The 27,321-nt window shown below is 44.5% G+C and overlaps 1 protein-coding gene across 1 annotated transcript in view; it reads left to right on the top strand.

The window, feature by feature from the left end:
- The first annotated feature begins 1,140 nt into the window (after nt 1–1,140).
- LOC142564560 (venom metalloproteinase antarease-like TtrivMP_A) overlaps nt 1,141–27,321 on the top strand; it is a 62,750-nt gene continuing 36,569 nt past the window's right edge. The window contains exons 1-5 of the mRNA XM_075675607.1: nt 1,141–1,297; nt 6,312–6,481; nt 13,896–13,988; nt 16,890–17,013; nt 23,835–23,986. Coding sequence (XP_075531722.1) covers nt 1,228–1,297; nt 6,312–6,481; nt 13,896–13,988; nt 16,890–17,013; nt 23,835–23,986 — 609 coding nt within the window. The 5' untranslated portion in view covers nt 1,141–1,227. The remainder of the gene's footprint in view (nt 1,298–6,311; nt 6,482–13,895; nt 13,989–16,889; nt 17,014–23,834; nt 23,987–27,321) is intronic.

Genomic DNA, 27,321 nt, shown 5'->3' with positions numbered 1-27,321 from the left:
GCTACCAGGCCCCAAAACGATGATGATGAGTACATACAGGTGATAATATGAAGCATATGAATAATGCTCAAAATATATAGTTTAAATCATATTGGTCGGCGTCCGAACCTTTTCTTTTTAAGTATGCATCATCCCGATCAGACGGGCTTCGGTCATACTCTCGACTTCAGCTAATTTCTGAAAATGCTTCTTTCAGCATCAAATAACACATGCACCACTACTTCAATGCTAGTTGCGTTAACAATGATAAAGAAATCGCCAAAGAAGGGGCTGTGTCTGAATTCTTGTTCCTGCCTTTCTATTGGACAAGACACACAGCTAGCACTCTCTCTTAATCTCAACTTTTTTAGGTCACTGTTTGGTATAAATTTTAATCAAGGTGCAAAATGTACTATCTTATGCTGCAAAGCGACGTCTTGCTTTCCTTTTCAATGCATTCGCGAAGCCTATGTTGCTTCCATTTCAGTTATTTCACTTATTAGAAGAGACCGCTTAGGTAATTTCTTTCCCAAATAAAAGGCGAAGTTAGGGTGTACCAATTCGCATGCTAGATTATAAGAAAAGAGTATATGTTTTCAATATCGGCACCCAAGCGTTTGCTCACGACACGGTGCATCCAGCTAAAGGTGAGCCTCATTCTTTTGAGACTTAGTGCTCCAGAACGAATTTGACATTTGCATAAGACTCGTGCTTATGCTGTCCTGCGAGACACTTGACGGAATCAGAATAGGTGATTACCGTGAGGACACCAGTGTGCACGGTTTTATCGTTGAGTGTTCAAATGATGAGGTATAAATACAGTAAGCTTCGAGTTTTACTACAAGTGCGCAATGTCAGGATGAACTTCAATATAGTGGCAATTTTGGCTTGTTGGCTTCGTGTGTCGTCTTGCCCTTCTTTTTGTGGTTGTTACGTCTGTGCTATACAACCTGAAGGTCAGGACGAACTTTATGGTGTTTCTTTATAATAGGTGAATTGCGTCAGTGGAACCAAAGTCCATATTTTTAGCGTTGACTTTTCACATGAGGTGGTAGAAACACAATAAGCTTTAAGTTTGAGTTGAAGTCATCCATGGCAGGATGAACTTTCCAGTGCTTTAACAACGTGAGCTAAGACACATTGAGGTACGAACATTGTGCGGCTTTTCTGGTCCACTATATATAGAAGAAAGATGTGTCGCTGCGAATTTCGAAAGAGTGAGCATAAGAATTCAAAATAGCACTTTATATGAACATGGGCAAGCTAGACATGCTTGTAATCATGTCGTTCCTTTCATTTTTCCGATTCACCCGAGCAGGTAAATGTGTTTCACGTTTCTCACATTTCCCTCGCAAGTGCTGGCACTAGTATACATAACTCAATAAATATAGTTGCAGTGAAGCATCGATTAGATGTGTGACTTGGTAGGAACTTCTGAAGAGGTTGTTATAATTAATCACAATTTTTTATTCGTGTGAAACTCGCGCGCCTAAGTGAGTTTGAACTTGTTCAGTCACACAAGCATGCCTTTCAATGCCTAAATCACTTTAGTTCAATTATTGCTTCTTTCTTTAGCCTAATGGAAATTACTCATGTTACTCAGCGTAGCAAAATCCTCCCTTAGCACCACATTGCTCGTTAGTTGAAATAATGTTATTCACTGCGACTATTGAAAAAGCTTGTGTGGTACCCGTCCGTCACATCTTTTCCGACAATCGCAGTGAATAACGTTATTTGAAAATATGAGCAATCTGCTGCTAAGAAAAGTTTGTAGAACGATGAGTGACTCTCCAGCTAGCGGCCCTCAAACTCATGCATGTGGTCGGGTACCGCAAAGTGTGATAGAGAGGTAGTACACAAGCTCTTGTGTAATATCGGCCGTATGAACAATATGAACAGTATGAACAATTGGACTGTCTATAGGGGGTGGTGTTGGTCAAGAATATGAAAGGGTGATTGTTCCCACCAGAAAGAATTTCCAGTGAGAAAGAATATATAAAAAATAGTTAAACCCTACGCAAGCAAACGAGAATGTGCACGGCTAACCCAACATAAATGGTCTTTCCAATAATTTATTTAGGTTATAAGTAATAATTTCTCTTAGTACAGCTTCAAACGTCTCTCTGTACATTGTGCCGCCATGCTAAATTTTGAATGTCCAGTTCATTCATGGCAGCTGTTGTTTGGACATCGGTGCATTGTTGCGACGAATTTGATGCGCACGGCATTACGTTCATCCACAACATTGTATCTGCGTGTTGACCCCATAAGGGTATTATTGGGTTGCGTTTATTACATTGTTCAATGTACTTGCCAATGTCACTATCATCTGTTAACTGAAATGCACCCTTCTCGGAAACAATTTCTCTTCGTCGTTGCCTGTTTTTGCGACTGTTTCATCGAGCGTTGTCAGGAACGTCGGGAATCCTCCAAGAAACTCGAATTTTCAAATATTTCAGGTGATCTTTGTTTCTCGAAGAACAATATTTACAAAATCGTCATCACCAAACAGAACCGCGCGAGCACACTTTTCACACGTTATCAGAAGTAATTCCAAAGGTGAGAAGTCCACATAAAAAGCATTGCTCTTTTCCAATGGGTTTAGCTACAGATCACTGAGACCAAAGTCGTCAAGTAATCCTATGAAAGATGTGGTACTTGTGTCGATATCGTTGGCACAACAAAATGAAATCTCGCATCATTATGACCAACCGATCGCCGATGACGATTTGGTGTTGTATTCAAAAGGTACATGTTTTTAAAGAAAATATTGCGTTTACTGTATTGCCAAATCGCTACCCAAATACAATTAATTGCATGTAAGAAGTTTTCCAGAGTGACCAAAGGTGAATATTCCCACACTGTGACCAAGAATAGATGGCAGAAATGTATACCTAGTTCACATAAAAAGTGCTTGATCAAAACGGCAATTAACGGTGGCATAACGTGTAGAACATCCTCTCAGTCATGTTAGCACTACTTAGATCTTTCTCCTGGCCGGAATATGTCAATGGGTTAACCTGTAGTTCATCTGCACAAGTTGTTTTGTCGTTTCACGCAGTCAAATTCTCACATGTTGTTTAATAGTAGGGGCACTGAGTCCCCGAATGACGATGTCCCTGAGCTGACCACGTCGCTGAGCTAAGCTGATATACATATTTATTTGCACGATTATATATTTCACACCTTTTAGTTTTGCAGCAGTTGTACATGCACCACGATGTCTAAGAAGGAGGGTTTCTGCTAAGGGAATTGAAGCAACTTGTGCTTAGATGCCGCTTTACTGCCACAAACCAATGAATGTTGACGCGTTGTCACTGCGATTTTCTATGGAAATATTTGTTTTGAGATTATACCTAAGCGCTTGTTCATGGATGGGCAGCGTGTACGCATAGCGTGTCCGTGAGACACGCACTCCTCCTGACGCCAACGTCGATGGCGGTTCGCCGACGATGCACTGCGAAGCCGTAAACCTTTTGCTACGTGGGCCACGCGGACCCGGTCTAACCACTGAAGACAAACACAGGCCGCTTCGCCATTACAGACTCTGTATTGGTCCCTACGATCCCGTTCGGACGTTGTGTTAGGCGACGCTTCATCATCATCAGCCTGGCTGCACAAACCGCAGGGAAAAGGCCTCTCCCACACTTCTCCAACTACCCCAGTCATGTGCTAATTGTGGCCATGTTGTCTCTGCAAACTTCTCAATCTCATCCATCCACCTAACTTTCTGCCGCCCCCTGCTGCACTTCCTTTCTCTTGGAATCCAGTCCGTAACCGGTAATGACCACCGGTTATCTTCGTTCCTCATCGCATGCCCTGCCCATGCCCCTCCCCCTTTCTTTTTCTTGATTTCAACTAATGTCATTAACTCGCGTTTGTTCCCTCACCCAATCTGCTCTCTTCTTATCCGTTAACGTTACACCCATCATGGGTGTAAGCTTACATGGAAGCAAAGCACAACGGCCTCAGTTGTAAGTAGGCAAACGCGCATCAGATGCAAAAGTCCCCAGCACAAAGTCCCCAGATTTCGAAAAATTCAAACAACAATAGTCCTGAAGCGTCTCTCCCGTAACTGACTCATGCGCACAACGATGGGACAAATGGGAGGAAAAATGTGCTCGTCAAGTTAAGGTGCCTCCCTCCTAAGAGCGATAACAGCCTCCGCTACCCCCCCTCCCCTTGCGCGCGCGAGAGGATGGCGCGCATCAAGCCGCCATTCTTCTCGGCTCACCCTCGCACGCTTTCCCACCAACAGTATACAGTGAATGGTCACAATCCTATGGCACTTGGATGTTATAGCGTCGAGGTCAACGCCGCCGACGGCGCAAATTGATCAGGAATGTCTGGATAACTGCTATCGAAATGCAAGAGGTTTAAACAAACAATAAACGGGAAGCTCGCGCGCGTGCAATTGGGGTCGTCTCGAAGGTTGCGAGGGAAATTCTACCACGCTGCCGGCAGCAGAAAGAAGCGCGTTTAAACGGCTAAAAGAAAACGAGGAAATAGTTATCCTCCCTGCCGTTAAAGGAAATCCTACTGTGGTTTTGGACCGTCTGGACCACGTCAACAATAAATGGGCTGCTCCAGGACAGGTTGACCTATGCCAAACTGGCTAGGGATCCACCGAAGCAGGTGGAATCGGAGCTCTAGAAGCTGCTCATTGAAGTTATCAAGTTTGCCCCCCCCCCTCAAACAAATAAACTCTTGCTCTGCCACAATGGTCGGCTCCCTCTCCCTACGGACTGCCGAAAATTCAGAACCCCTACGTTCCCGTACGACCAATTGTGGGCTACACACGCTCGCCACTGTACGAGGTGTTCGGCTATTTGCATCGCATTCTCAGGCCGCTTGCAGGACTCCCGCCCACTTTCGTTAGAGTCCGCTCATTTCATTGAGCAAATAAGAAGCGCCTCCATTGACGACGACAAAGTCATAATCTCCTTTGAGGTAAAGTCAATGATCCCCATCTGTGCCAATTGACTATGTGGTCGAGTGCTGCTGAAAAGTTCTCGAGGCGGACTCTTCTTTGCCCGAACGCACGCTATTCGAAACCCACGATGTTTACCGCCTTCTAAAATTTTGTCTTGAGAATACGTACTTCGTGTTTAACAAGGAGTACTACAAGCAGGTATTCGGCCGAGAAATGGGAGCTTCTGTGTCCGTTAATTGCGCGAACATTGCTCTGAAAGATCTGCAAAGTGTCGCATTATTTTCATTCGTGACGCGACCGAAGCTCTATCTAAGATACATGGACGACGGCTTCTGTATTAGCCGCCGCCGGCAAGCAACCAATTTCCTCGAGCACCTAAATTCCTTCAAGCCGAGTATACAGTGCACGGCTGAAGAGGGAACCAATGGGCGCATTCCCTTCTTGGGTGTCCTCGTAGAGAGGACTTCAAGCGGCTTGAGGGATAGTGCGTACAGACAGCCAACGCACACGGGAATGTATCTGAGCTTCGACTCGACACACCCAATTGGGCAAAAGCGACCCGTCGCAGGAGCACTCTATTCCTTGGCTTTTCGCGTCAACTCCAACCCCACGAAACGTAGGCAAGAGCTGCAGGTTGTGAAAAGGGACCTGTTAAACAAGTGTTACCCTCTGAAACTGCTCAGAGCATAGGAGTGCAAATAAACGAAGCTTCGCCATGAAACGGTGGAAGAAATAGTGAAGCACGCGGCGGTACCTTAAGCAGTGGGAACAAGCAAAGCACTTGCAAGAATTTTTAATGGCTATGGTGTTCAAATCGCCCACGCGCCTTCCCGAAAACTTGGCCAACATATGGTTCGCGCAAAAGACCCTTTGAGGCACACTGACTACCCGGGAGTGATCTACAAGATGCCATGCAAAAAGTGTGACGTGCCGTACATCGGCGAGAGCGGAAATATTAAACGCCGCTCGAAACAACACATGAGTGACGTCTCCAAGGGACACAGAGCCGCGAACACCCTCACGGAACATTGCGAAATAACCGGACACAGCATTGACAAGGACTCGGCATTGACTGGAATTCGGCAGGCATCATCGCAATGGAGAAACGCTTATCTGCCCATTTGCTTTAAGAATCTTGCTACATTCAATCAACTATACTCGCGATAAACAGGACGCCGGGTAATCTTCCCGAGTTATGAACGCACCACGCTGCGCCACTTCACGCATAAATAGTCGCGCGCTCATGCTTCTATCTTGATCAAGGGACTCGTACGGGGCCCCAAACGCCATGTTCCTTATTGCTGTTTTATTCTTAGCGAGCGCATGTTTTTTCGGTACCAAAATTTGGTATTAATGCAGGTTTATTTGACGAACTGCGTTGTTCATTACTTTTCTTTAGCAGAACAAGACTTCTATGTATATCCAACTATTCTGCAAGAGAGAACAAATGACAAAAGTTTGGTTCTACGCCTCAACAGCAATTTTACTCTGAATCTGGAAAAGAGCTCGGTGCTGGCTGATAAACTACTACTTGTTACGAGCAGTCACGAAGGACAACTGTTGGACACGGTAAGTTAGCAAAAGCGTTATTCCTGCAAACCAGAGAACCTAAACGACCTTCACGATTAGCAAGCTATGCCATAGAGTCCCCCTTCCTTATGGAGCACATGACTCCCAAATATCATACACACCGAACATGTGCGTGTTATTAAGAAAAACAGCTATTTCGTCGTCTTATCACCGCCTCTTGTAAACTTATTGACGCCTGCAGTCCTGCGTAAGTGGAAACCTTACAATGGCGCAGATTCTTTTAGTACCGGGCTCAGGATACTCTGCAATGAGTACATTCAGAATTGTGACGTAGCAGAAAGTGCGTTTTCGTTATCATTGTCAGCACAAGAATAACAAGGTTATCCCCGCTTAGAAGAGGAACAGAAGCGTTTAGGAAAAAACTTCATATCTTTCGTTATAGACGCTTCACTGCACATTGAGGATGTTCACGATATTTTGTATTCAAGGACATATTCTGCGTGAAAGCCGACTAGTCTTTACAATTTCATTTGGTCATATAGAAAGTACCAGCATGGATGCTGAAATTTACTGGTATTTGGGACCGAGCAATGTACCAGTAGATCCACATAGTGCTTGTACATACGGGCCTCCGACATGCACTGATATCTCAGCTAAACTACAAGCTCAAAAATATTCAGGGTTGCGAAGAAAGAAGTTGAAAAGAACACGATGACGGTCCGTAGGGTGACCGGCAACATCTAAGCGGCTATCTTTCCGACCTATCACCTGTTCTATCATATTCCGGTAAACAAACGCGCATCACGCGTTACAATAAAATTTTAGCTTTTTATCTTAGTCAGAGGTACTTTGTTTTGCAATAAATTGTTTTAAGTACGCACATTTATTGTAATTTGCTTGGTAGATACAATAATTTTGTAGATGGCCGAACAAACGCCAGAAAGAAAACTAAGTTTTGAAGTAAGACGACGTGCTCTTTTCTGAACAGAAAATGCCAATAACAAGTGACTGGTTGTAATCCAAGTTAACTTCTATTCAATCACACGACGGAGTTACTTTTGGTAGATAGCGCAGTTGTACTGTCTTACTTGAATATCATGATCAGACGTACACTCAACGTAGATGTATCGTAGTCTACACTTAGGTATTTAACAGAATTTGAACAAATAACTTGCAATGCAATCTTTCAGGAGCAATTTGAAATTTACGAATTTGAAAAGGTAAGATTAAGGCATGTGCGCTTAAAATATAGCATGAGCATTAACATAAGTGCACTCTAAACTGCAGCAAAACACTGAGTCTTACTTACGATTCTTGACGTTTTTTTTTTAAACGGCACATGACAAATTTTCTCATTTTCAAGTTGTCTTCTAAGTGGAGAGCCAGTTAATCTCGTTGGCTGCAAAAAACAAGCACTAATATTTGTCTTGAGGTGGTAAGTTTTCAAGGTAATTCTTTCTCATCAGATCGTTATCATATCGAATACAAGAACAAGGTATACGTCCACGCCTCATCGAGAATTTTAGCTCACGGAGCTACAACTTCATAATTTGGACTTGCCGAAGAGACGTAAACTTTCTCGTGAACGTGTAATCCACGAGAGACCGTTTTGCAAAATGAAGCAGACAATAAAAAATTGAACTGGCACTTAATTATTCCTATGTGGATGAATGCAGAAGCATTGCAACCACCGTAGATATGAAGTAGTCTGCACATAAGCAGGAGTATTTCACCGCATTTGAACAAATAACATTAAGCGTAATCTTTTTGAATGTTGCACTTAGGCGCCCGTTCATGCGTTGAGCGTCGGCGTCCCTCGGCGTAACCAAGCGAACGAGCACAGCGAAGGATGAAAGAACGAGCGTAAAGCGGAGCGGGTGATGAAAGAAAGGGATAGCGCAGAAAGCGCGAGGAAAAATGGGAAGGAGGAGGCTACTGTAGAAGCTTGAGGCGGAAAGTGAAGAAGGAGACTATGGCGAAAGGGTGAGAAGGAAAGCGCAGTGCCTCGCAAGTGGGGCTGTGCGGTGACGACCGCTACGCTAGTAGCGTTCACCAATGGCAAGCGGCGAACGAGTCGACTGATACCATGCATGAAAACAAAGCGCTGCATGAGCAGAGGTCTGTCTGCCGCGGCTGCTGTTAATCACGCCTACACGTCACCCACTCACTTCCTCTCGCGATCTCCCGATTAGCGAGGCAGGACGCGTCACTGGTCGCTTCGTTTGCAATGTGTCACGCGACACAGATTGTCTTTGCCAGCCAATATATCACGAAATGAAAACACGTGTAGAACTGCGCTCAAATTTCATATTAGGAAGTATCGTAATAGTTGGTGAATATTTTAGGGGCTCTGAAATTTTCCAAATGAAGAAGATTGGATTAAGTCATGTTCGCTTAAAAATAGCATGAGTGTATTAATACAGGCGCCCTCCAGACTGTGACAAAACACAGAGTCCTCCTTACTTTTAAAAGTTTTTTCAAACCGCACATAGCAAATATATGTCAAACAAAAATATTAGTAACACATTCCTCAAAACTTGTCCCCGTCTAAAATTTTCTTAAGGGGTGAGGCAGGTGATCGCGTTGTCTGCAAATAACAAGCACTAATATTTGTCTTGAAGTGCTAAGTTTTCAAGATAATTAAATCTAATCAGATGATTATCATATTCAATGCATTATCAAGTTATACGTACACGTTTCTTCAAGAATTTCAGCTCATGGGGCTACAACTTGATGAGCTGGAACTTTTCAAAAAGGCGTGTATAACTTGCTCATGAATGTGAAATCCTGAAATCCAAGAGAGATCACTTTGCAAAATTATGTGCAGATTCAAAACATGCAGCATATATTGACTCGAAATAGAAAGTTTTGCTGTTTGCCTCGGTACACTTCAAAAAACACTAAATTTGTTATAACATTTCGAAAATGCTGTTGTATATAAATGGTTTTTGGTTACTTGGGGGAGCTTACCTTCTGGTTGCCTTGGTGCCTTACCTCCCACTTTCGTTGCTGCTTCTGAGGCTAGCCTAGTTATCGTTTCATTCATTTCCTCTATGCCATCTACGACTCTCTGTTGTAAAGCTGCATATTTGTTTGCACGTACCAGCCTGAATAGGTCTCTTTTCACCCTTCATGCGTCTGAGTAGGTCTGTTTATTTCGATCAATTTTACTCCTTCTCTCTTTATATTGAGGTGAATTGTAGACTCCACTAACCTACGATGACTGCACTTTACCCGGCCTAGCACTTCTACATCCCGCACTACGCTGAAATCGACCGAAAGTATGAAATCTATTTCTTTTATTGTTTGACCATTTGTATTTTCCAGGTCCACTTTCTGTCGCTACGCTACCTGAAGGTTTTAATTATTCGCAGCTTATTCATTTATGCGAGTTCTACTAGCATCTATGCTCTAAAGAATCGATACCATAGTTGCCAATTGCTTGCTCACCAGATTGCTTTTCCCTCACTTTTTCATTGAAGTCGACCATGGCTACAGTGTACTGAGTTTTCACTTTTCTCATCGCTAATTCAACATCTTCATGAAACTGATATACTTCATCATCATCGTGACTGGAGGTTGGAGGGTAGGCCTGTACTACCTCTATATTGTAAAACAACAAAGAATGAAAGGGTCCAACTCAAGAGATCAGGCACAATTCGCACAACTGTCGAAACTGATCAACAAGGAGAAAGTAAGGGATATTCGAAATCAAAACATGAAAAAGACGCAGGAAGCAATCAAAATGGACGCAGCATGGAATCAGTGAGTAGAAAATTTGGCATAGGGCAAGCCAAGATGTATGCACTGAAAGAGAAGCAGGATAATATCATCAGCAATTACGAAGACATAGCAGCGGAAGAATTATATGTTGACCTGTACAGTACCCAGAGCAGCCACGATACCTCCATTCGAAGTAACAATGAACAGCTTACAGAGGTTCCATCTATAACTAGCGATGAAGTTAGAAGGGCCTTGCAAGAAATGAAACGGGGAAAAGCGGCAGGAGAAGATGGAATAACCGCCAATATAGTCAATCACCAACACTGGGGACGAATTACAACAAATGATTGAGGACCTTAACACAGAAAGTGTGAGAGTGGGGAGATCAATACGCAGAAGACAAAGGTAATGTTCAACAGCCCGGCAAGAAAACAAGAGTTCAGTATCACGAGTCACCTTCTAGAGTCTGTGAAAAAGTACGTTTACCTTGGTCAGTCACTTACAGGGGAGCTTGATCATGAGAAGGAAATTAACAGAAGAATAAAAATGGATTACAGTGCATACTACAGACATTCTCAGAACGTTAAGTGAAGCTTACCACTGTCAATGAAAAGAAAGGTGTACAATCAATGCGTTCTACCGGTGCTAACATGTAGGGCAGAAACTTAGAGATTGCCAACGAAGCTCGAGAACAAGTTAAGAACCGCGCAACCGTACGACCCTTTTCCCATATACACCTGCCCCGCCCGCTTTTACTCATGTCACCCTCCTGTTTGTTATTCCGGTTTCGGTTCTCTCACCTTTTTTATTTTTTTGTCAGTTTCTATATTATTTTTTTGAACACCTTCAGCAACAACTTCCAAAGTCCCAGACGCCACGATACCTTTATTGGTGCCTCAGGCACAAAAGATGTCACCACTTCTGTATACCGCCATGACGACGCCTAACAGGGCTCACGTTCCTTGAAAGACCAATGCACTGCCTTCCAGTTACTCCATACATTGCACCGCAGGCTCCTTGTGGTCACCATATTAACGATTTTAAGATCGCCCGAGGAATTGCTGCTACGCTACTCAAGTCATTCTTTCAACTGATATCTTTTTCGGTCTTTTTTGTTACTAGCACACTGACCTGCTGACCGGCTCTTCTAAAGCCACATAAGCATGCCGCCAACGACACCCCTGAAAGCTCCCTAACTTCTTGCTGCCCCAACACCCTCCCATGAGCTTCTTTTTCTTTTCTTGCTCTTTCTCTCCCTCTTGTTTTCTTTTCTTTCCTTTTTTCTCTCCCCGCCTTCCCACTCTCCCACTCTTGTCCCCTTGTCTTAGGAACGACGCTTACAGGCGTCAGGCGACAGCGCTCATTTCCTTTGAAGTCTCTCCCTTTACAGCCAACCGCCAACGAGAACAACCGCACTTGAGGTCAGTCTACTAACCTGTTAAAACTAACGTGCTGAGGATGACGAGATCGCATTTGACGAATATAGGTCCTCCTGTTGAAACGTTGGCGAGACTTTCTGAGGCAACTTATCCCTGTTTATAACCCTTCATACCACAGTGCTCTATTCCACCTGTCAGCCCCTTCTTTATTTTGGATTCATGAACTTTGTTTGCTTCAGCAACAATTGAACCGGGACATTATTTTTAAAGTTCATAGATAGGTGGACCACTTTCTTGTCTTTTTATGTCATTAGCACTGCAGTAGATGAACGAGTATTGCTTTGTTTCAAACAATGCTCGCTCTAGTTATCTTTCATAATGAAACTTCCTGACAATGGCCCACTCCGGGTTTAAAATTAGCGCTCTATCTTAACTGTGACGAACATCTTTGTGGGGAATATTTGTCGCGTTTCAAGAAGCCCGTTCTGTCATTTGATTCCTCTCACACCGAAACTGGTAAAACATGGTATAGATTCGTCATGCCTCAAGTTATCCCTGACCCAGTCTTCTGTAGACAAGGTTGGTCATAGTTTTCACCTTCATGTGTCTCGTATGAAAGCCTCGGGATTTCCTTCGAGTGTGCTAGTCGCAGTAGGTTCGACGCTGTTAAAGAAATCTTCAGGCGTCACCCAATGCTATGCCACGCCAAATAAGTTTGTCGTCATGCCATATATCCACACGATTTTCCACAATTTAAAATGGATTGGAAAAAAAGAACGGTGTTGACCTCGTCTTCCCAGCCCCTCTCCATTTTTCTTGGTTGTGAGCCCTTGCAAATGGCCAAAATAACAACAAGACCTGTGAAAAGAAACACACTAAACCCATCGTCTCCTGTGCCACGAAAGTGGTATATAAGATACCACTCGTCTGCGGGAAAGTTTACATTGGGCAGACCCTGTATAAATGGCAAGCTAAGAGAACATTCATACCCGCCGTGGTTGCTCAGTGGCTATGGTGTTGGGCTGCTGAGCACGAAGTCGCGGGATCGAATCCCGGCCACGGCGGCCGCATTTCGATGGGGGTGAAATGCGAAAACACCCGTGTGCTTAGATTTAGGTGCACGTTAAAGAACCCCAGGTGGTCGAAATTTCCGGAGTCCTCCACTACGGCGTGCCTCATATTCAGAAAGTGGTTTTGGCACGTAAAACCCCAAATATTATCATTAAGAGAGCATTCATCTTTAAAGGCCCTCAGGAACGCCGCGCACCTTTCTGCGCACTGCAGCGATTGTGTCTTTAAGCCCCCTTTCAATAAAACCGAGATTACAGGCAGATCCAAAGGTCAGATTCATGCTCACGCCGACCTTTGTATTAGTGCCCCGTCAGTGCATCTGATGGACACTGAATTTACGTTCTTCGGCATTGGAAGAAGTTTCTACGCCCCCCTTCTCTGCCCCGCTCCCCCTGAAGGTTTTTTTTGGAAGGATTTCTGTCAGGCCACTTGCACGTGCCGTTGTTTCTATCATGCACACAAGCTGCCATTAGAGATAGTGATGTACGCCCCTTTGTTAGGGGATATTTTTATAAAGAAGCGTAAATATTGATCGAAGCGCATGCGCAGTAACGTTCGTGGTGGTTTGTTTCTGAAAATATTCTTAGTTGCAAGTGAGCGTCCTTCCTGCACCGGTCTCCTTTTACACGCAATTTCTGCACTCCGCCTTGCAATAACGTTACTCTATTTCGCACCACGAATTATGTTTCAGTGTACAGTAGCGCTCTATGCCGCAGCCCTTCTTTTTCCTCATTATTGCGCTTCTTTACCTCACTTTATACACCAATAGCCCAGCAAAGCATCAACTATTTTGAAGGTTTGCAAGGGTCGTAAAAAGGGTGTGTCGGCGCAATCCCATGCTGCGAACAATGTTTTACTAACTTATGGTTCCTGCACAATAATTTGTGTTGTTGTCATAGTTAAGTTCCCTTACTTTATTGTTCCATTGAAATGAACTGGATTATCCACGCAATCATTGATTCTTCTGTAAGCCACGTGAAAAGGACGTTGAAATACAATAATGCATGCAGAATCTGTTCCTAGAACTCTTCATATATTTATTACGAAAATGGTCCATTTAGTAACATAAAATTGTAAGCCTAAATTGTGCAGAAATTAGGATTGTGGTGACTCAGTACGTCATAACTACTCGTACAGTGCACATTAGGCAAAACAAGAATTTTAATGAGGAGTTACCAAACAAAGCACAAGTTTTCGCACGAAGTACCCCAGAATCATCAAATGAACAGTCATACACTTTTCAACGGTGAGCGAACTACAAAAATAACGTGTATACGCAGGTTGACACCTCAGCCATTCAAGAGGTTCTTTACCAGGATGTGCATCAGCAGTCCTCTCTCGTCTTACTCCAGAGGGAAGGCGCGGTGCAAGTCGTAAGTGCTTCCTTCGGCAACTAGTCTGTTGATATTCGCTACGCAATATGGATAATGTACTCCGACCATATTGCATAACAATATGGGGGACATATTGGGTAACATAAACCTAAAGCTTCTAGTGCATGGCATCGTCCTATGCTATAGGCGCGCGATATTCGATACGGCTTTCCAGACGTGCCCAGAGAGAATCTCAGTGACAGCTCAACATAGGTTTGCCGGAAAGGCTTTTTTTGTCGGCTTTCATTACCGCTTAGTTTATTATTTGTAGATTTCACATAAAATTACAAATAATTTCCCAAATGCTGTCCTTGGCTTCCTTATCTGTGAGTTTCATACAGTAATAGGTACCGTCGGTTTTCTCTTTGTTTAGTGAGGGTCGAAGACATTAATATTTATACCTCGCGCGTTTGAAATATTCCGGTATGTCGGTCTATATTAGTACAATAGTATGTACAATAGTATGTCGGTCTCGGATATTAGTACAATAGCTGAAGTCACCGTTATGCCCAAAGGGCACACCAATATAGCTCTAAGTAAGGCTCGTAGTTGTACGCGCAGTGAAACTTTCAGCAAACATTCGCTTTCTAAATACGCACTGACATGTCTTAACACACGAGAACATAGTCCAGTCAACGAACGCGATAATTCATGGTGACAGCACTGACGTTACGTGAAGAGTATTGGGGGGTCAGCAGCAGGGCTCATGCGAAGATGTCGTAAAATGTGCTGCGCTCACTCTACCTCTGACTCTGTCCCACCTCCGAAATGTAGCAGCGCATGCGATATACAGTAGAGCGCGCATTCATTTTCGGCTAGCCCCTTGCTGTCCGCGCCATTTGCTACTATTGGACCCGCAGCAATCACGTGACTTGAAATGTGCAGCGCGCCGGCCTCGGATGTGCCCAGCGGTACGCTCCGGGAAGTCGGCTCCGCGAGAGCTGGTGTTGTCATGACCCGCCTGACCACATGGCGGCGGCACTGGAGTCGATGGTGTGAGCGCGTATCATGTGTCTAAAAAAATTGCTTTCGCAATAAAACTGCCCCGCCTTGTACGACGTAATCTGCTCTTTCCCAAACGGAAAATAGTTTTGTCACAGCGGCCTTCACTTAAAATTCACGGTGTATGAACTGCAGCTAGTGCATCTAATGCTCTTTACAGTCGGGTACTCCACAGTCCTTTGAACTAAGTGACATGTACAGAAAGTGCATTCACATGTGAGCACATACGACCATGGACTGCCTCCTTTCTGGGAACTGCCTCGTGCGGAAACGGAGATGGTCAAACTCGTTCATGGTGTAACGGCATCATCCTGATCCGGGTTTACTTCAAAGGATTTTAGTTCACCCGTGTGTCAGGGGAGCGACATTGCGGCGTAAGTCATTAGAGTAACGTGAAAGTGGGAAGGCAGATGGCTTCTAAAACGTATGGAAACCTCATCCGCACACCATTAACAACAGAAAAGTTACAGAAACACTCCACATTCTTGGTGACAGCTTTATTGCTAATAAAATGTTTATTACAATTAGCAGACCCAAAATTTGCCTTGCAATAAACTGCCTTTGTTAGAGACATACTTTTGAAAGCATACAAATCGCCCGCGCGCAGATGTTGCCACCATCACACCGCCATACTCGCCTCGGGCAGCTTCGTACGCCTGTTTTTTGTCGGTGCAACGTCCTGTATCTCTGATTTATAGCATGTAACTCTCTAATATGGTTCAGGAAGCAGACACGCACGATCAGCCTCACGTTCAGTGGCCAGAGCAAGCAACATGGACGCTTATCCGCTCCTTGGAAGATATTGGTGATTCTCTTAGTAACACACATATTAACAAATATGCGAATTATAATGCCGCAACATATTTCAAGCTTTATGCTTTCTCTTTTTGATGCATTGTACTTTCCATTTTGCTTTGCATTGAGAGATGCACAATATTGTTGCGCTTTGTCGGATTCAGTTTAAGCAAGCAGCCTCTTTTGTATTGAGGCGGCGCTTCTTGACACCATAAAAACGAAACCATGTCGCACGGTGCGCCTGCGGAGCAACTCCTTTCCGTAAGGGGTCCTTCAGTACAATGTGAACGGATTTACTTCAAAGGGCTTCAGCTCGCCCACGTGTCACCTATTGACTTTAATTTTTCGCATTGGTGGGAGTAATGTGAGAGCGGAAAGGCCGACGGCGACTAAGAAAGCTAACCAAGCTTGTTTTTATTTAATTACACCCTCTTTGTACATATACATGAACATGGTCGGGCAAAGGTTTACCTGACACGTAAGAGTAAATGGACGTTTGGCTCTTCGTCTTTGTATCTTTGTTGTGCCTGTTCAGCCGCCGTTTACATGTACGTTTGTAGTGTAGGACCATCATTCGCAAGAAACGTTAAGACGTGTTATGCTACGTCACGTAAGGACTGAGACAAATGTTTACCTTCATTATAATTGAGAGGCAGGTTTTAGATGTATGACTAACATTGCGTATCACTCTCTTTTAAATTAATCCGCCTCCACTGCACTCTCTGAAAGTGGATGTGCGGCGAAGCTGTTGCCGACGTTGGACAAGCACGACCGACTTTAGACGACGTCACACAAGGACCACCGCCACGAGCGACTTAGGTTACACACGCACGCTTGTGTGCAGAGGTGCAGCCTAGATGCTCATTCTTCTCGGGCATCCGTTAAGCGCAAGTTTCACCGTCTTCGTGATTGGTTCACATTTCTGTGTGAGCACCACGCACGTGGACACGAAAAATTCCTGCCAACTAGAGACTAACAGCTACGCTGTAAAGCTTTGCCATAACCAGACATTTTTCTTCCGCGTGCTTTAACACGCCAAATGAATAAGATATCGCTCGCTTTGTTTTTGAGTGTGAATGGGTATGTTTACTCCGTTTCTACTAGGAAGGTATTATCAACCACGAATTGAGAATAAAGCCTCTACCACAAGAAGAACGTTCGTTGCAAGATAAAATACTGCATAAGATCTACAAAGTACAAGAGATACAGGGTAGCTATATCGACATGGGTAAGCGAAGCTCTTCTCTATGTTAGTCATGCCATTTTTTTTCAGGAAGAAGGTAAACGAGTGCTTTCAACGATATCCTACTTCCAGATGTTCCTTATTGCAAAAAATTTGATCACCCATCAAGTTCTTTAAAAAGCTTCAAGCAATGATATTGAAGCGTGAACTGAACGCGATTGAAAGCCGTAGAAATCCATCTAGAACGTTAATGAGGAGAGAGAGAAATGAGCTTTTACTTTTTTGAAACGGTAATCCGAGTCAGGACCCGGTTCCCCGTGGGTGGGAGGATTGGTTATTCCAGGAATACTCTGGCTAGGGATGCCTCCTCAGCTCCGGTGACGAAACTGCGTTGGCTATCCAGGAGATCGTCAGAGGAAAACTTGGCCTCCCACGCTTCAGAGGCGCTATTGATCTGCGGCTAGTGGTGGTTGTGCTTGTACGGGCGTCTTTGTTTGCACTGATCTTGAGGAGCTTGTCAGGTAGAATCTCTGAATGTGTCATGCAGAGGACAATTGTGCATCATGTGTTGAGTCTCTGGGACGTAGCAGAGGGTGCATATACACGAGTATTGCGTAGTATAAAGTATGTGCATGATTATTCCGTGTACGTCTGTAGGCGGCGGCGCCTGAGGATGACTTCTTCCTCTTTGCTCAAGTTCTTGTGTGCTGAAGGATACGTCGTTCTGTTTAGTCGGTGATGTTGCAGAAGCTTGGTGTAGTTTAGGGCGATGTCATCGACAATGGTGGCCGACGTGGTGTGGGATGGCAGGGATGCCCGGTGGTATGCACACCTGCAGCGGTGTGTGCCGCCTCATTTCATGTATTGTCCTGATGTATCTTGAGTATGTTGAGTGCAGTTTCGGATACGCGTCCTTTTGGTTTCTGCTTGGGAGTGAAGATTACTGTTTTTCCTGGCAAGTTATTCTGGCCAGAGCGAGTGCCGTTTCCTCAGCAGCCTCGGCGGCTCTTGCTTGGATGGTAAAAGCAGCGAGCTCTTTGCCTTGGTGTCCCACGCGCCTAAGGCAAAGGCGTTTCGTTTAATAGACCGGGCAGCATCGGTGTCCTTCGCATCAGGGCCTCTTGCGTATTTCGTAATGAGTGGGTGGATTCTGTTTTGTCGGCGCTCGTTATAGTAAGTTAGATGCATATTGCGTAGTCGAGGACGGCAGAAGTCTAGGTGGGGCGATAAAGTTAGAAAATTTGCGGGCGCTAGTTGGAATTGGTTGGCGCAGGACAGGGGTAATTGGAGACCACAAAAAGAGGTCTTCGCCCTGCAGTGGACATAAAAAACGGTGATAATAACGATGATATTGCGCAGTATATTTGTAAAGCTAATAGAGTACTGCAGGGAGGGTGGGATTCTTGCTTTCGGGTCTGTGCAGGCAATGTACTTTTCACTGTAGTTGAGGTAGTGCAAAACTGCTGCGCAGCCGGGGGCAGTGAGCTTGAGCTGCTCTAGTTGGCTGATTTTGTGAGGCTCAGCCGGCTCCTCCCACGTATTGTGGGCGCCAAGCTTGAGGAGTTCCTGCGTGGATGCCATGAATGGGTGTGGGGCGGGGGTCAAGGCCACTTTGATTGCCTTTCTAATGACAATATTGAGTTTCTTGATTTCAACCGGCTCGAATATCAGTTGGGACGCTCCGCAGGTGACAGGGCTCGATAGGGCTTGAATTATCGTTAGTGTGCCTTGCTACTTGAGTCCCCTTCTTGGTTTTATCATGAGGAAATGTATTTTAAGGCTCCTTGGAAGGGTAGCCTGTTTACTGCACGAAGGTTTCACTGTGTCCCTTATGATCATTGCAGGGTTCCTATAAGCGTACTCGCTTGGAGGTGTAAGTTCTAATTGATACATATGTGGCAATTGAGGGGCGTGAGCAAGTTATGCGGAAGCATACGAACTGGTTATAAATTGTCATCAATTAGTTCCCTTGGGTGCTGAAAGGCACCCATTGAGAAGAGTCGTAGATTAAGGATCGACAGGGAATCCATATCGACATGACATATTACAAATACAGGCTTGCAAAAGTACATGAAATATTTTTGTATGGTAGCAGAAAATATTTGAAAATACAATTCTTGAAGTACTTGCGCAGTTAATAAAAAGAAAGAACACTGGGAGATGGAATCATGTACAATTACTTGCTTACCCTTCAATAAGATGTGGATATAGGTACAAAATATATCTATTCACCGTCCTTCCTTGCTATTCGGTTGGGAGAAAAGCAAGGTGTGATGGCCAAGAAATTGTCGCGCAGTGTCTGTTACAGGGAAAATGCAAGATTTATCTTCTTTTATATATATAATATCGCAGTCCGGCTTCTACGAATAGAATTTTTCACGTAACAAGAAAGAGCGCATTTCAGTAATCAACTGATAAAAAACACAAGAAAGATGTCTTAGGCTGCGAAATTGTTTACATTAATAGACACTTCGAACTGCGATGTGCTGGGTGCCACCATGATTTCACGTGGGGAAGCGTTCGTGGCTTGCCTCAGCTGTCTCCGTTGCCTACGTGTTTCTAATAGATGAATTCACACCCCGGTGCCGATAAGCAAAGTTCTTTTTCGGTGGACGGTGTCTTGCCGGGTGACACGAAACTTTTACCACAGCTTTGCAGGACATGTCAGTGCTGTTGGAAATCATTACGCCTTGTCCAAACGGCGCAAGCAGCCCACATGTTGGTTGTACTAAAAGCGGGGCTATTGGAATCTACGTCAAGCTGTCCCAACTTTCCGCTTATGAATTAAAATGGGGTCAGTGTGTTTCAATCTTCGTTCTTTATTTTGCAAACAATTTAAAGCAGTGGCTTGTCAGGTTTCTGACTGTGTGAAGTTCCACGTTGTGGTCGCTATCTGATTTTTTTGTTTTCTGCGTCATCGGTCTTGGGTGTGCTCAGCTGCGATGCACTAGTTCTTCCTGCGCACGAGGGCTTGGGGCACAGAGGTTCTGTACTTAATAATAGCTGGTAGCAAGAAGTATTATCGCTAGCCACTCGCTTACGTTGGAGACAGTCATGAAGCGTGCAGCTTCGAACAACCGTGTGCTGTCTGTACAGCCGCCATCACCCATGTTTCGGCGCAGTAATACAAGTGTGCGTCCATTCGCTTATTCCTGATACGTTGGCGATAGAGTGGTCGTACGTTTTGCCTTCGAATTTGGGTGGATATATGTGAATAACGTTACAGAAGGTTACAATACCCAGAAGTTATGCTACTCCCTTTTTACTCTGAAATGAGCGGCACTCGCTCTTGCCGTAGTTCCTGGGTTGAAGCCCCTTTTACACCTAAGTTGTATGCCTCTACCGTCCAAGAAAATTTTCGTGTCCTTGTCGGCGCAGTAAGCAAAAGATCCCCCATACATGAGCCGATCTCGAAGATAGTGCAATGCCAGGCCGACCCGCGGTGGAGGACAGGCAGGCATTAAGCACTCCCCATACATGGGCCGATCCCGAAGATAGTGCAATGTCGGGCTGACACTCGGCGGAGGTGCAGTTCACCATTAAGGGGCACACATACACAGCTTCGGTGGTCATCCTTCTTCATAAAGTGGAAGGGCACTGAGTTTTTTTTAATATGAGCGATAGGATGCAGGCGGACGAAGAAATTTTTTTTAATCCCCGAGGGTAGCCATACATTTTGAAGTAGCGGTAACACGGCCACTTGTAGCCGCGGTCTGTGAACTTAGGCACACAGGTTAATAGTTTTCTTTAATATGCCAATCACTATTTTTGCAGCGAACTACTGTGCATGTCTTGCTTCTACCGTTCGTCATTTTGCATCATGAATGGTTCACGGTGCGTAAGTAGCGAGCACCCAGTTGCATTTCCGGCAGCTGATATCACAGTAGCTGGACAGAAGATGTATTGGATTAATATTTGTGCGTTTCCGCTGAGGCAACATGCGGCGCGCAGCCAAAAACGCCATCTCGTTGTTCTAGAGCAAACTACCCCACGAGAAAGGTCGATAATGTCTTCCTCGTTGTAATATGTACGATACGGGCTTGCTTATCTTAGGCATAATGTTTGCAGACGTGCAATAAGTTCAAGGAGGTCTTCAACACCTCCCGGCACGCACCTTACTTAATATTTTTTCCTCACTGGTTTGAGTTGTAACCTTGACTATTGCGAAAAAATAGTCGGCGAATCTAAGACAGAGCGATGCTACGCGAGCGATACCTCCGTTCAAGGCAGTGACGTCGCAACAACCGACTAACCTTTCGTACGGTACAAAATTCTCGTTGGCTAGTCTTGTTTCTTGTCTAATATGCGTCTCTTTTGGTACTGGTATGCGTATATAGCACCTGTTACATATTACATATGGCTGCTGTTCTCTCTGGGTAGATGAAGGTGAATACACTTTAATGTCTATCATCTGCATATGATTACAGCAGTTGGCAACAATATCGATAGTTGTTTTCCCATTATTTTCCCTTTGTTTAACCACAGTCATGGAAATACCTCGAGGTCATAAATTGCAATAGTTAAGTCGCTCGAGACGACTCAATATTTCTAGCTTACCGTGCAGCGAAGCAAATATATATATCCATTTTTGCAAAGCGGACGCTCTCACAAGTTTACGAACGCTCATATGAGCTTCACCAGCGCAATACAACAGACGGAAGGAATCCGAACGGTAAGTACTTCAAATCTGAATTTTAGGTACTTGCGTATGTTTGACAATTTGTCAGACATCCGCGTCAAACACTGAAGAATACTCGCGTAGCTTACAAAACCACCTAATGCGAATAAATTCTGCCTGAAGCTCAAATAAACGCAGGTTTCGTTCGCGAGTTTGATCCAGGCGCGCACGTGAAGTGGTGTTGCTGCCAATGGGAATTTAGGTGCCGTTTCAGTGCCGCTGTCGCCGGCTTTTTCATTCAATGAGCCGTTTGATTCTTTAGCATCATAACCGTTGCAGCCTTTGTAGCGTGTTTTTGTTGAACAACAATAATCGTTACCAGCCTTGCTAGCGTGTCCTTACTTGGAAATCGCGGGATCGAATCCCGGCCACGGCGGCCGCATTTCGATGGGGGCGAAATGCGAAAACACCCGTGTGCTTAGATTTAGGTGCACGTTAAAGAACCCCAGGTGGTCAAAATTTCCGGAGTCCTCCACTACGGCGTGCCTCATAATCAGAAAGTGGTTTTGGCACGTAAAACCCCAAATATTATTATTATTACTTGGAAACCTTGCACTCGCTACCTTCCTTTCATGAACGCTGTGACACGCTGGTAACGCGCGAGCTGTTCGTGACCTACAAGTACCGGGCGCGCAGCGTTACAGAAAGGAAAGGCACGCAGTATGACGATTGCCAGTGTGTTACGAAAATGGGCGCCAAAAGGTGCCGCCGCTTTTAGAGTGTATCCCTGAATGATTATTTCTTATGAAGGCTGGCATTGCGCAGTTCACGACTCGCGAAGCACAGCATTATACCACGCGCCCTTCTCGGCTTATCAGGCAGCTTGTATCAGGCAGCTTGCTATGTAGTGACTGTCCGTCCCCACGTTGTCCCGGTTCTCGGAAAGCCAGTTTCCTTTGAACGTGGGGGTTCTTAAACCTTGCTCTCTCTCTTGGAATCGAGTCGGTTCCCCGACTGGGGCGCCACCAGGGCCACTCGGAAAACCTGCTTTTTCTTTTGAATAAAGCCAGTCGACTCCTCGTTGTCAAGCTGTCAAAACGTGTATTCCTCGCCTCTGCTAAACCATGCTCTCAATAGCTACAAATTCTTGTTGTGGCAAGCACCAAATGACAAGAAGTTGTGCGATTTCATTGACCCGGTTCTGCATGTTTTCACACGTAGTTTATGGAACTACCTGTATTTCTACGTTTAAGCGTCTGCTACGCCACTCAAGGGGCGTTAACGTCATCCCGAAGTCGACTGAGTTCCTGAGGAACACCAAATTTTGCCATCTTTTCAACATTTCGCTTCACATTCTTGATATCTTGGCCATAACAATCAAGGCTTTTCTTAATTTCATCAATTTGATCAGACAGCGTATAGATAGACTGCTCGTAGCTGTTTACAGAGTTTACGTTTACACACAACATTTTACATGGTAAGCTCAAAAACAAGCTGAGCTTCAAATCCGTCTTGTGAACTTCAACAAGACGCTCGATTCTGTTTTCTGACGCTGGCAAAAAACAACCCTGGCCAGACATGCCAACGCCTTGGCATGTCTCGAACTTCCAGTTTTCCTAAAGGCCTCCCGTTTGGCCTTGTCATTCACTCGAGAACACATTCCAATATTGACAAAAAAAAAACTATATTCGGAGCACGGCAAGCCTCAGCCATTTTCACTCATTGGAGAACAAGGAGACATCAAAAGCACATATTGCATGTAGCTCTTAATATGGAAAGTGTTACAATTTGTTACAACTGAGTTTCAGTATAAGTAGAGCGCAAAGTAGGAAAGTCTAAAATATTGAAATTTCACCAGCCTGCCGAACATACAAAAGGCCGTTCAATATTTGGTGTTTGGTGCGCTGAACCACTGCAGCCAAAAAGAATATCAAGTTCAAGTATCGAAACGAATCGAGGTGTTGGTGTTCACGAACGCAATATTCGTGCTGTAGGAATGAAAGTTTATTTAATGCTGGTAACTTTTTGTGGCCGCATTATTGGCTATCACTTCCACTTTCGCCATACACTTCCTGGAATGATTAGGGGTCTGTTGCAAGTAGCTTTGCGTTCGTGTTGTCCACTCCTCTTCTCTTGTGTCCTGTCTGCACGCCTCACCTTTTCTTGCATAATGAATCCTTACATTAGTTCAGCTTTCTGTCATTATAAGAAACACTGCTAAAAATGTTCACCTTGCTTTCATGTGTAGCGCATCATTCCATGAAATATAAAGAAGAGGAGCGATCAACGAACCAAGATAAATTTACTGTGGAGCTTCACATTATTTCTGACTCGGTGCACAACAAAGATTTTAAGAACAATGAGGAGCTAATTGCTTATCTGGCAGTCATGACAAATGCTGTGAGTACCTTTTGCAACTTGTTAAGGATGCCAATACTCTGCATTTGCGCATTCAAAACATTTATGTTTTCCTACTGAGAACCTGCCTTTCCTTATTCTTTTGTTTTGAACAGGTGTGCCCGTTCACGGAGTATATGTATTCTGTTCACATACTGACGTAACTGGGCTCGTGTACTCTGTTCACTTAGAAATGAAATTTTCGGTTCTGGCGTTTTTGTGCGGCTGTTATTCCTGCCCTCTGACGAGGTATAGCCGGTGACACCAAAATCTGCCACCGGTCTCCCCCCACTTCACGCTATGGCGCTTCATTGATGGGGTCAAGACATGCTTGTGCAGACCCAGCCATGGAGAGGAAGCGTACCGAACGTACGGTTTTGAACTTCCCAGTTAGACATGCAGTGTCATCGCAAACAATTCATTACAAACAAAACATTTTGACAATTTGGAGTATAACGTGACAAATGCGCGCATGCGCACGTTTATCCCATTACTTGATAGAGCCAGTGGTCGAACAGTCTTGCTTACGATTCATATCAAATAAGCGCTGTTGTGCTTAAACAGCTGGTGTTCTTCTTTTTTTTATATAGTGAGTTTCCATTATTTCTGGTGTGTTGTGATTCTTGCATCTGCGGAGAATCTACCTTTCTGAAATGGCATTCACCCCTGCAGGCCTTGCAGTATGCGAGAAAAGGCGCCATATCGTGTTTTTAAAAGCTTTAGGCCGTGCTCCCTGGCTCCTTCTTTTATAGAGTGCCCAGTCTGTCCGATGTAGGCCAGCCGGGTAGCTCGGCCGAAGTGACAGTTAGATCATACGTGGCCTAATGGAAGCGTACTATTCAGGAAATAGAAACTCTAACAACCGAATTGACACATTGCTTATGGTGTTTCAATCACAGATGAAATGGATAGACGTGTCGTTGTCTAAAGTATTGAGGATAGTGTGCACGTGCGTGTCTTTGTCTATTCATTGGTGGGTCTGCAGCGTAAATAAATCAGTTGGAAGTGTCGCTGGTGTTGTCATCAGTGCTTCCTTTTTGTTTGTGTCCTGCTTGTGGACCGTATGCCCTTCAGCAAGTACAGTCTGGGCCAGAACCACTTTTCTCCTGAAGGCTTTCGGGTAAAAGTACGGCAAGTATCACTTTGGGTACGAAAGTATTTCAGGAAGAATTTTCAGTTCATGTCAGCTTCATGTGCAGCAGGATAATATGGAGCGTTTACCTGAAACGCACCCTAAGTCTTGGATGCTGGTTAAGTATTGCGTGTTTATGCAAAGCAGTCTCTAGTTACCAAAACACTGAAGGCATCGTGGAAGACGTACTGTTGCCAGCGCAGCCAATAGTGCGAGTGCCTGTTGATGGCTGTGGTGCCGACAATAATAAATTTAATATTGTAGTTGGCGCTTTTGATGTTCTAGTTGGTTCCTTAATGTCTGTAAGAGAATGTGCCTGCGTAGCCTTCTTCACGTTCGAAAAATATTATTCCGATGATGGGCCTTGGATTTCCTTTTGGAACATGTTCCGCACAGTGGGATACCACTGCCCTTATTGAGCCACACATCATCGGGGACACTAGGGGCCTATGTGGCGACATCGAAGGTATCTCCACTGTTGCCTCCCCGGGTGATGTCATACTACCCACTATGGTGAATAAGTATCTGTTGTCAATAAAGCCAGAAGCCATGGTTCATATTCTCTCAGAACATACTCTCGCCCGTGATTCTGCCAAGAATGGCCCATCCCGTGAATGAAGTTTGTGTACCGCGTGCGCAAAGTATCCTACTATAGACACTAGATCTCCAGTCCAATCCGGCAGAGGTCACATGAAGTCTCACTGGCTGAGTAAAATTATTGCAGAACATGTCAAAGAAATATAAAAAGAGACTTTCATTTAAGAGTCACTAGCTGCATCTGTTACATTTATAAGAAAAGAAAATTGAGTCATGCAGGTTGTGTATAGATAATCTACAACGGAGCCATGCTGCAAAAAATAAAATGCACCTTCCTGATCCTATGTTCAACCACATCAATCCTCTACTGTCGGCTGTGTATATTTTTCCTGAGGACCTCAGATCTAGATTTGCATTTTTGGTAACCGTGGGGTTTTTATATTGGCGAATTCAAATACCTTCGCAAGAGGAAAAATAGCGCTCATAAACCAAGACATTCAGCTCAGGTTTATTATGTCTCATGCCGTATTGTTTGTGTAATGCTCCTTCTATTTTTCCGCCGTTTGAGGACACAATTATCCGTTGCCTGAAGTAGAACATTTCTCTTTCATATATCCCCAGGACGTCATCATCTTTTTTAGCATTACGTTTTATGAGTACATTCAGCTCAACCGTCCTCTTGATGCCGTCCTCACATGGCTCGATGGGGCTGCACTGAGGTTGATCTCTTAGTTGTCACTTTTGCTACCTTGAAAGTTTAGTCCGCAGTCCCCTTGAAGGTCGACACGGTGTTCGATCCGACCTACAACAAGTCGTCGCGGTCATCAGCAAGAAGCTACGGCGCTCGTTACGAGGCCATCAAAGTTTTTGAATCTGCGCTCTTATTGCATGTGTCTTGCTCCCAAATTTGCTAAGGTAAATTACCGACTCACTTGCACGCTCAACAAAGATAATTTTAATTTTTCCATCATAATCAAGCTTGCCTTCACCTGACACTCTGTGGTGATTAGGAGGCTGGCGCATCGGCTGTTGTACTTCTCATTTTAAATCATTCAAATTGCCCCTTGATGAACGATCGAAATATATCTCATTCACAAAAGGAGATGCCGTGACACATTGGACTGCACATCGCAAGCGTGGCATGTACCTAAAATTCACGGCCCACTGCACTGGCCTCTTCAAAATTCTGGTTGACCTCAGTGACGTCACTTACGTGGTTTTCAGTACCACGTGCATCAGGAGTCAATATCGCATTACCAATCTGGTTCATGTCGCCATTTTTAAGGGTTTTCCCACGGTGTTTCTGAATAATCTCCCCTATGAGCACCATCTGCAATGTGCGCAGTGCTACGCTAAGGCGGACGACTCATGAAGAGGAGAGCTACGTTCTCCGGTGCTTTGATTGGCCATAGACCTACACCTGTCGCTGTTAGAAACCGTCATATTATATCATATAAACGTTTCCGTTTAACAGAATCACGCACAAATGCTCAGCGATAAGGTCTTTATTCGATGTTCATTCTTGCAGCCAGACTGCCTCCCCTTTTATTGCCTAATCACAACAAATGTGAACTTCTTAAAATAATACTGACCAAGTTTCAACGTACTATGTGTAAGGAACAACAGTTTCGTTAAGCACGTCGCAACTGTAAATAATGCTGTATTTCAG

Source organism: Dermacentor variabilis, chromosome 11 (assembly GCF_050947875.1).
Source record: "Dermacentor variabilis isolate Ectoservices chromosome 11, ASM5094787v1, whole genome shotgun sequence".
Taxonomy (NCBI): Eukaryota; Metazoa; Arthropoda; class Arachnida; order Ixodida; family Ixodidae; genus Dermacentor; species Dermacentor variabilis.
Note: the sequence above shows the minus strand (reverse complement) of the source record. Positions and strands in the feature narration are given on the sequence as shown.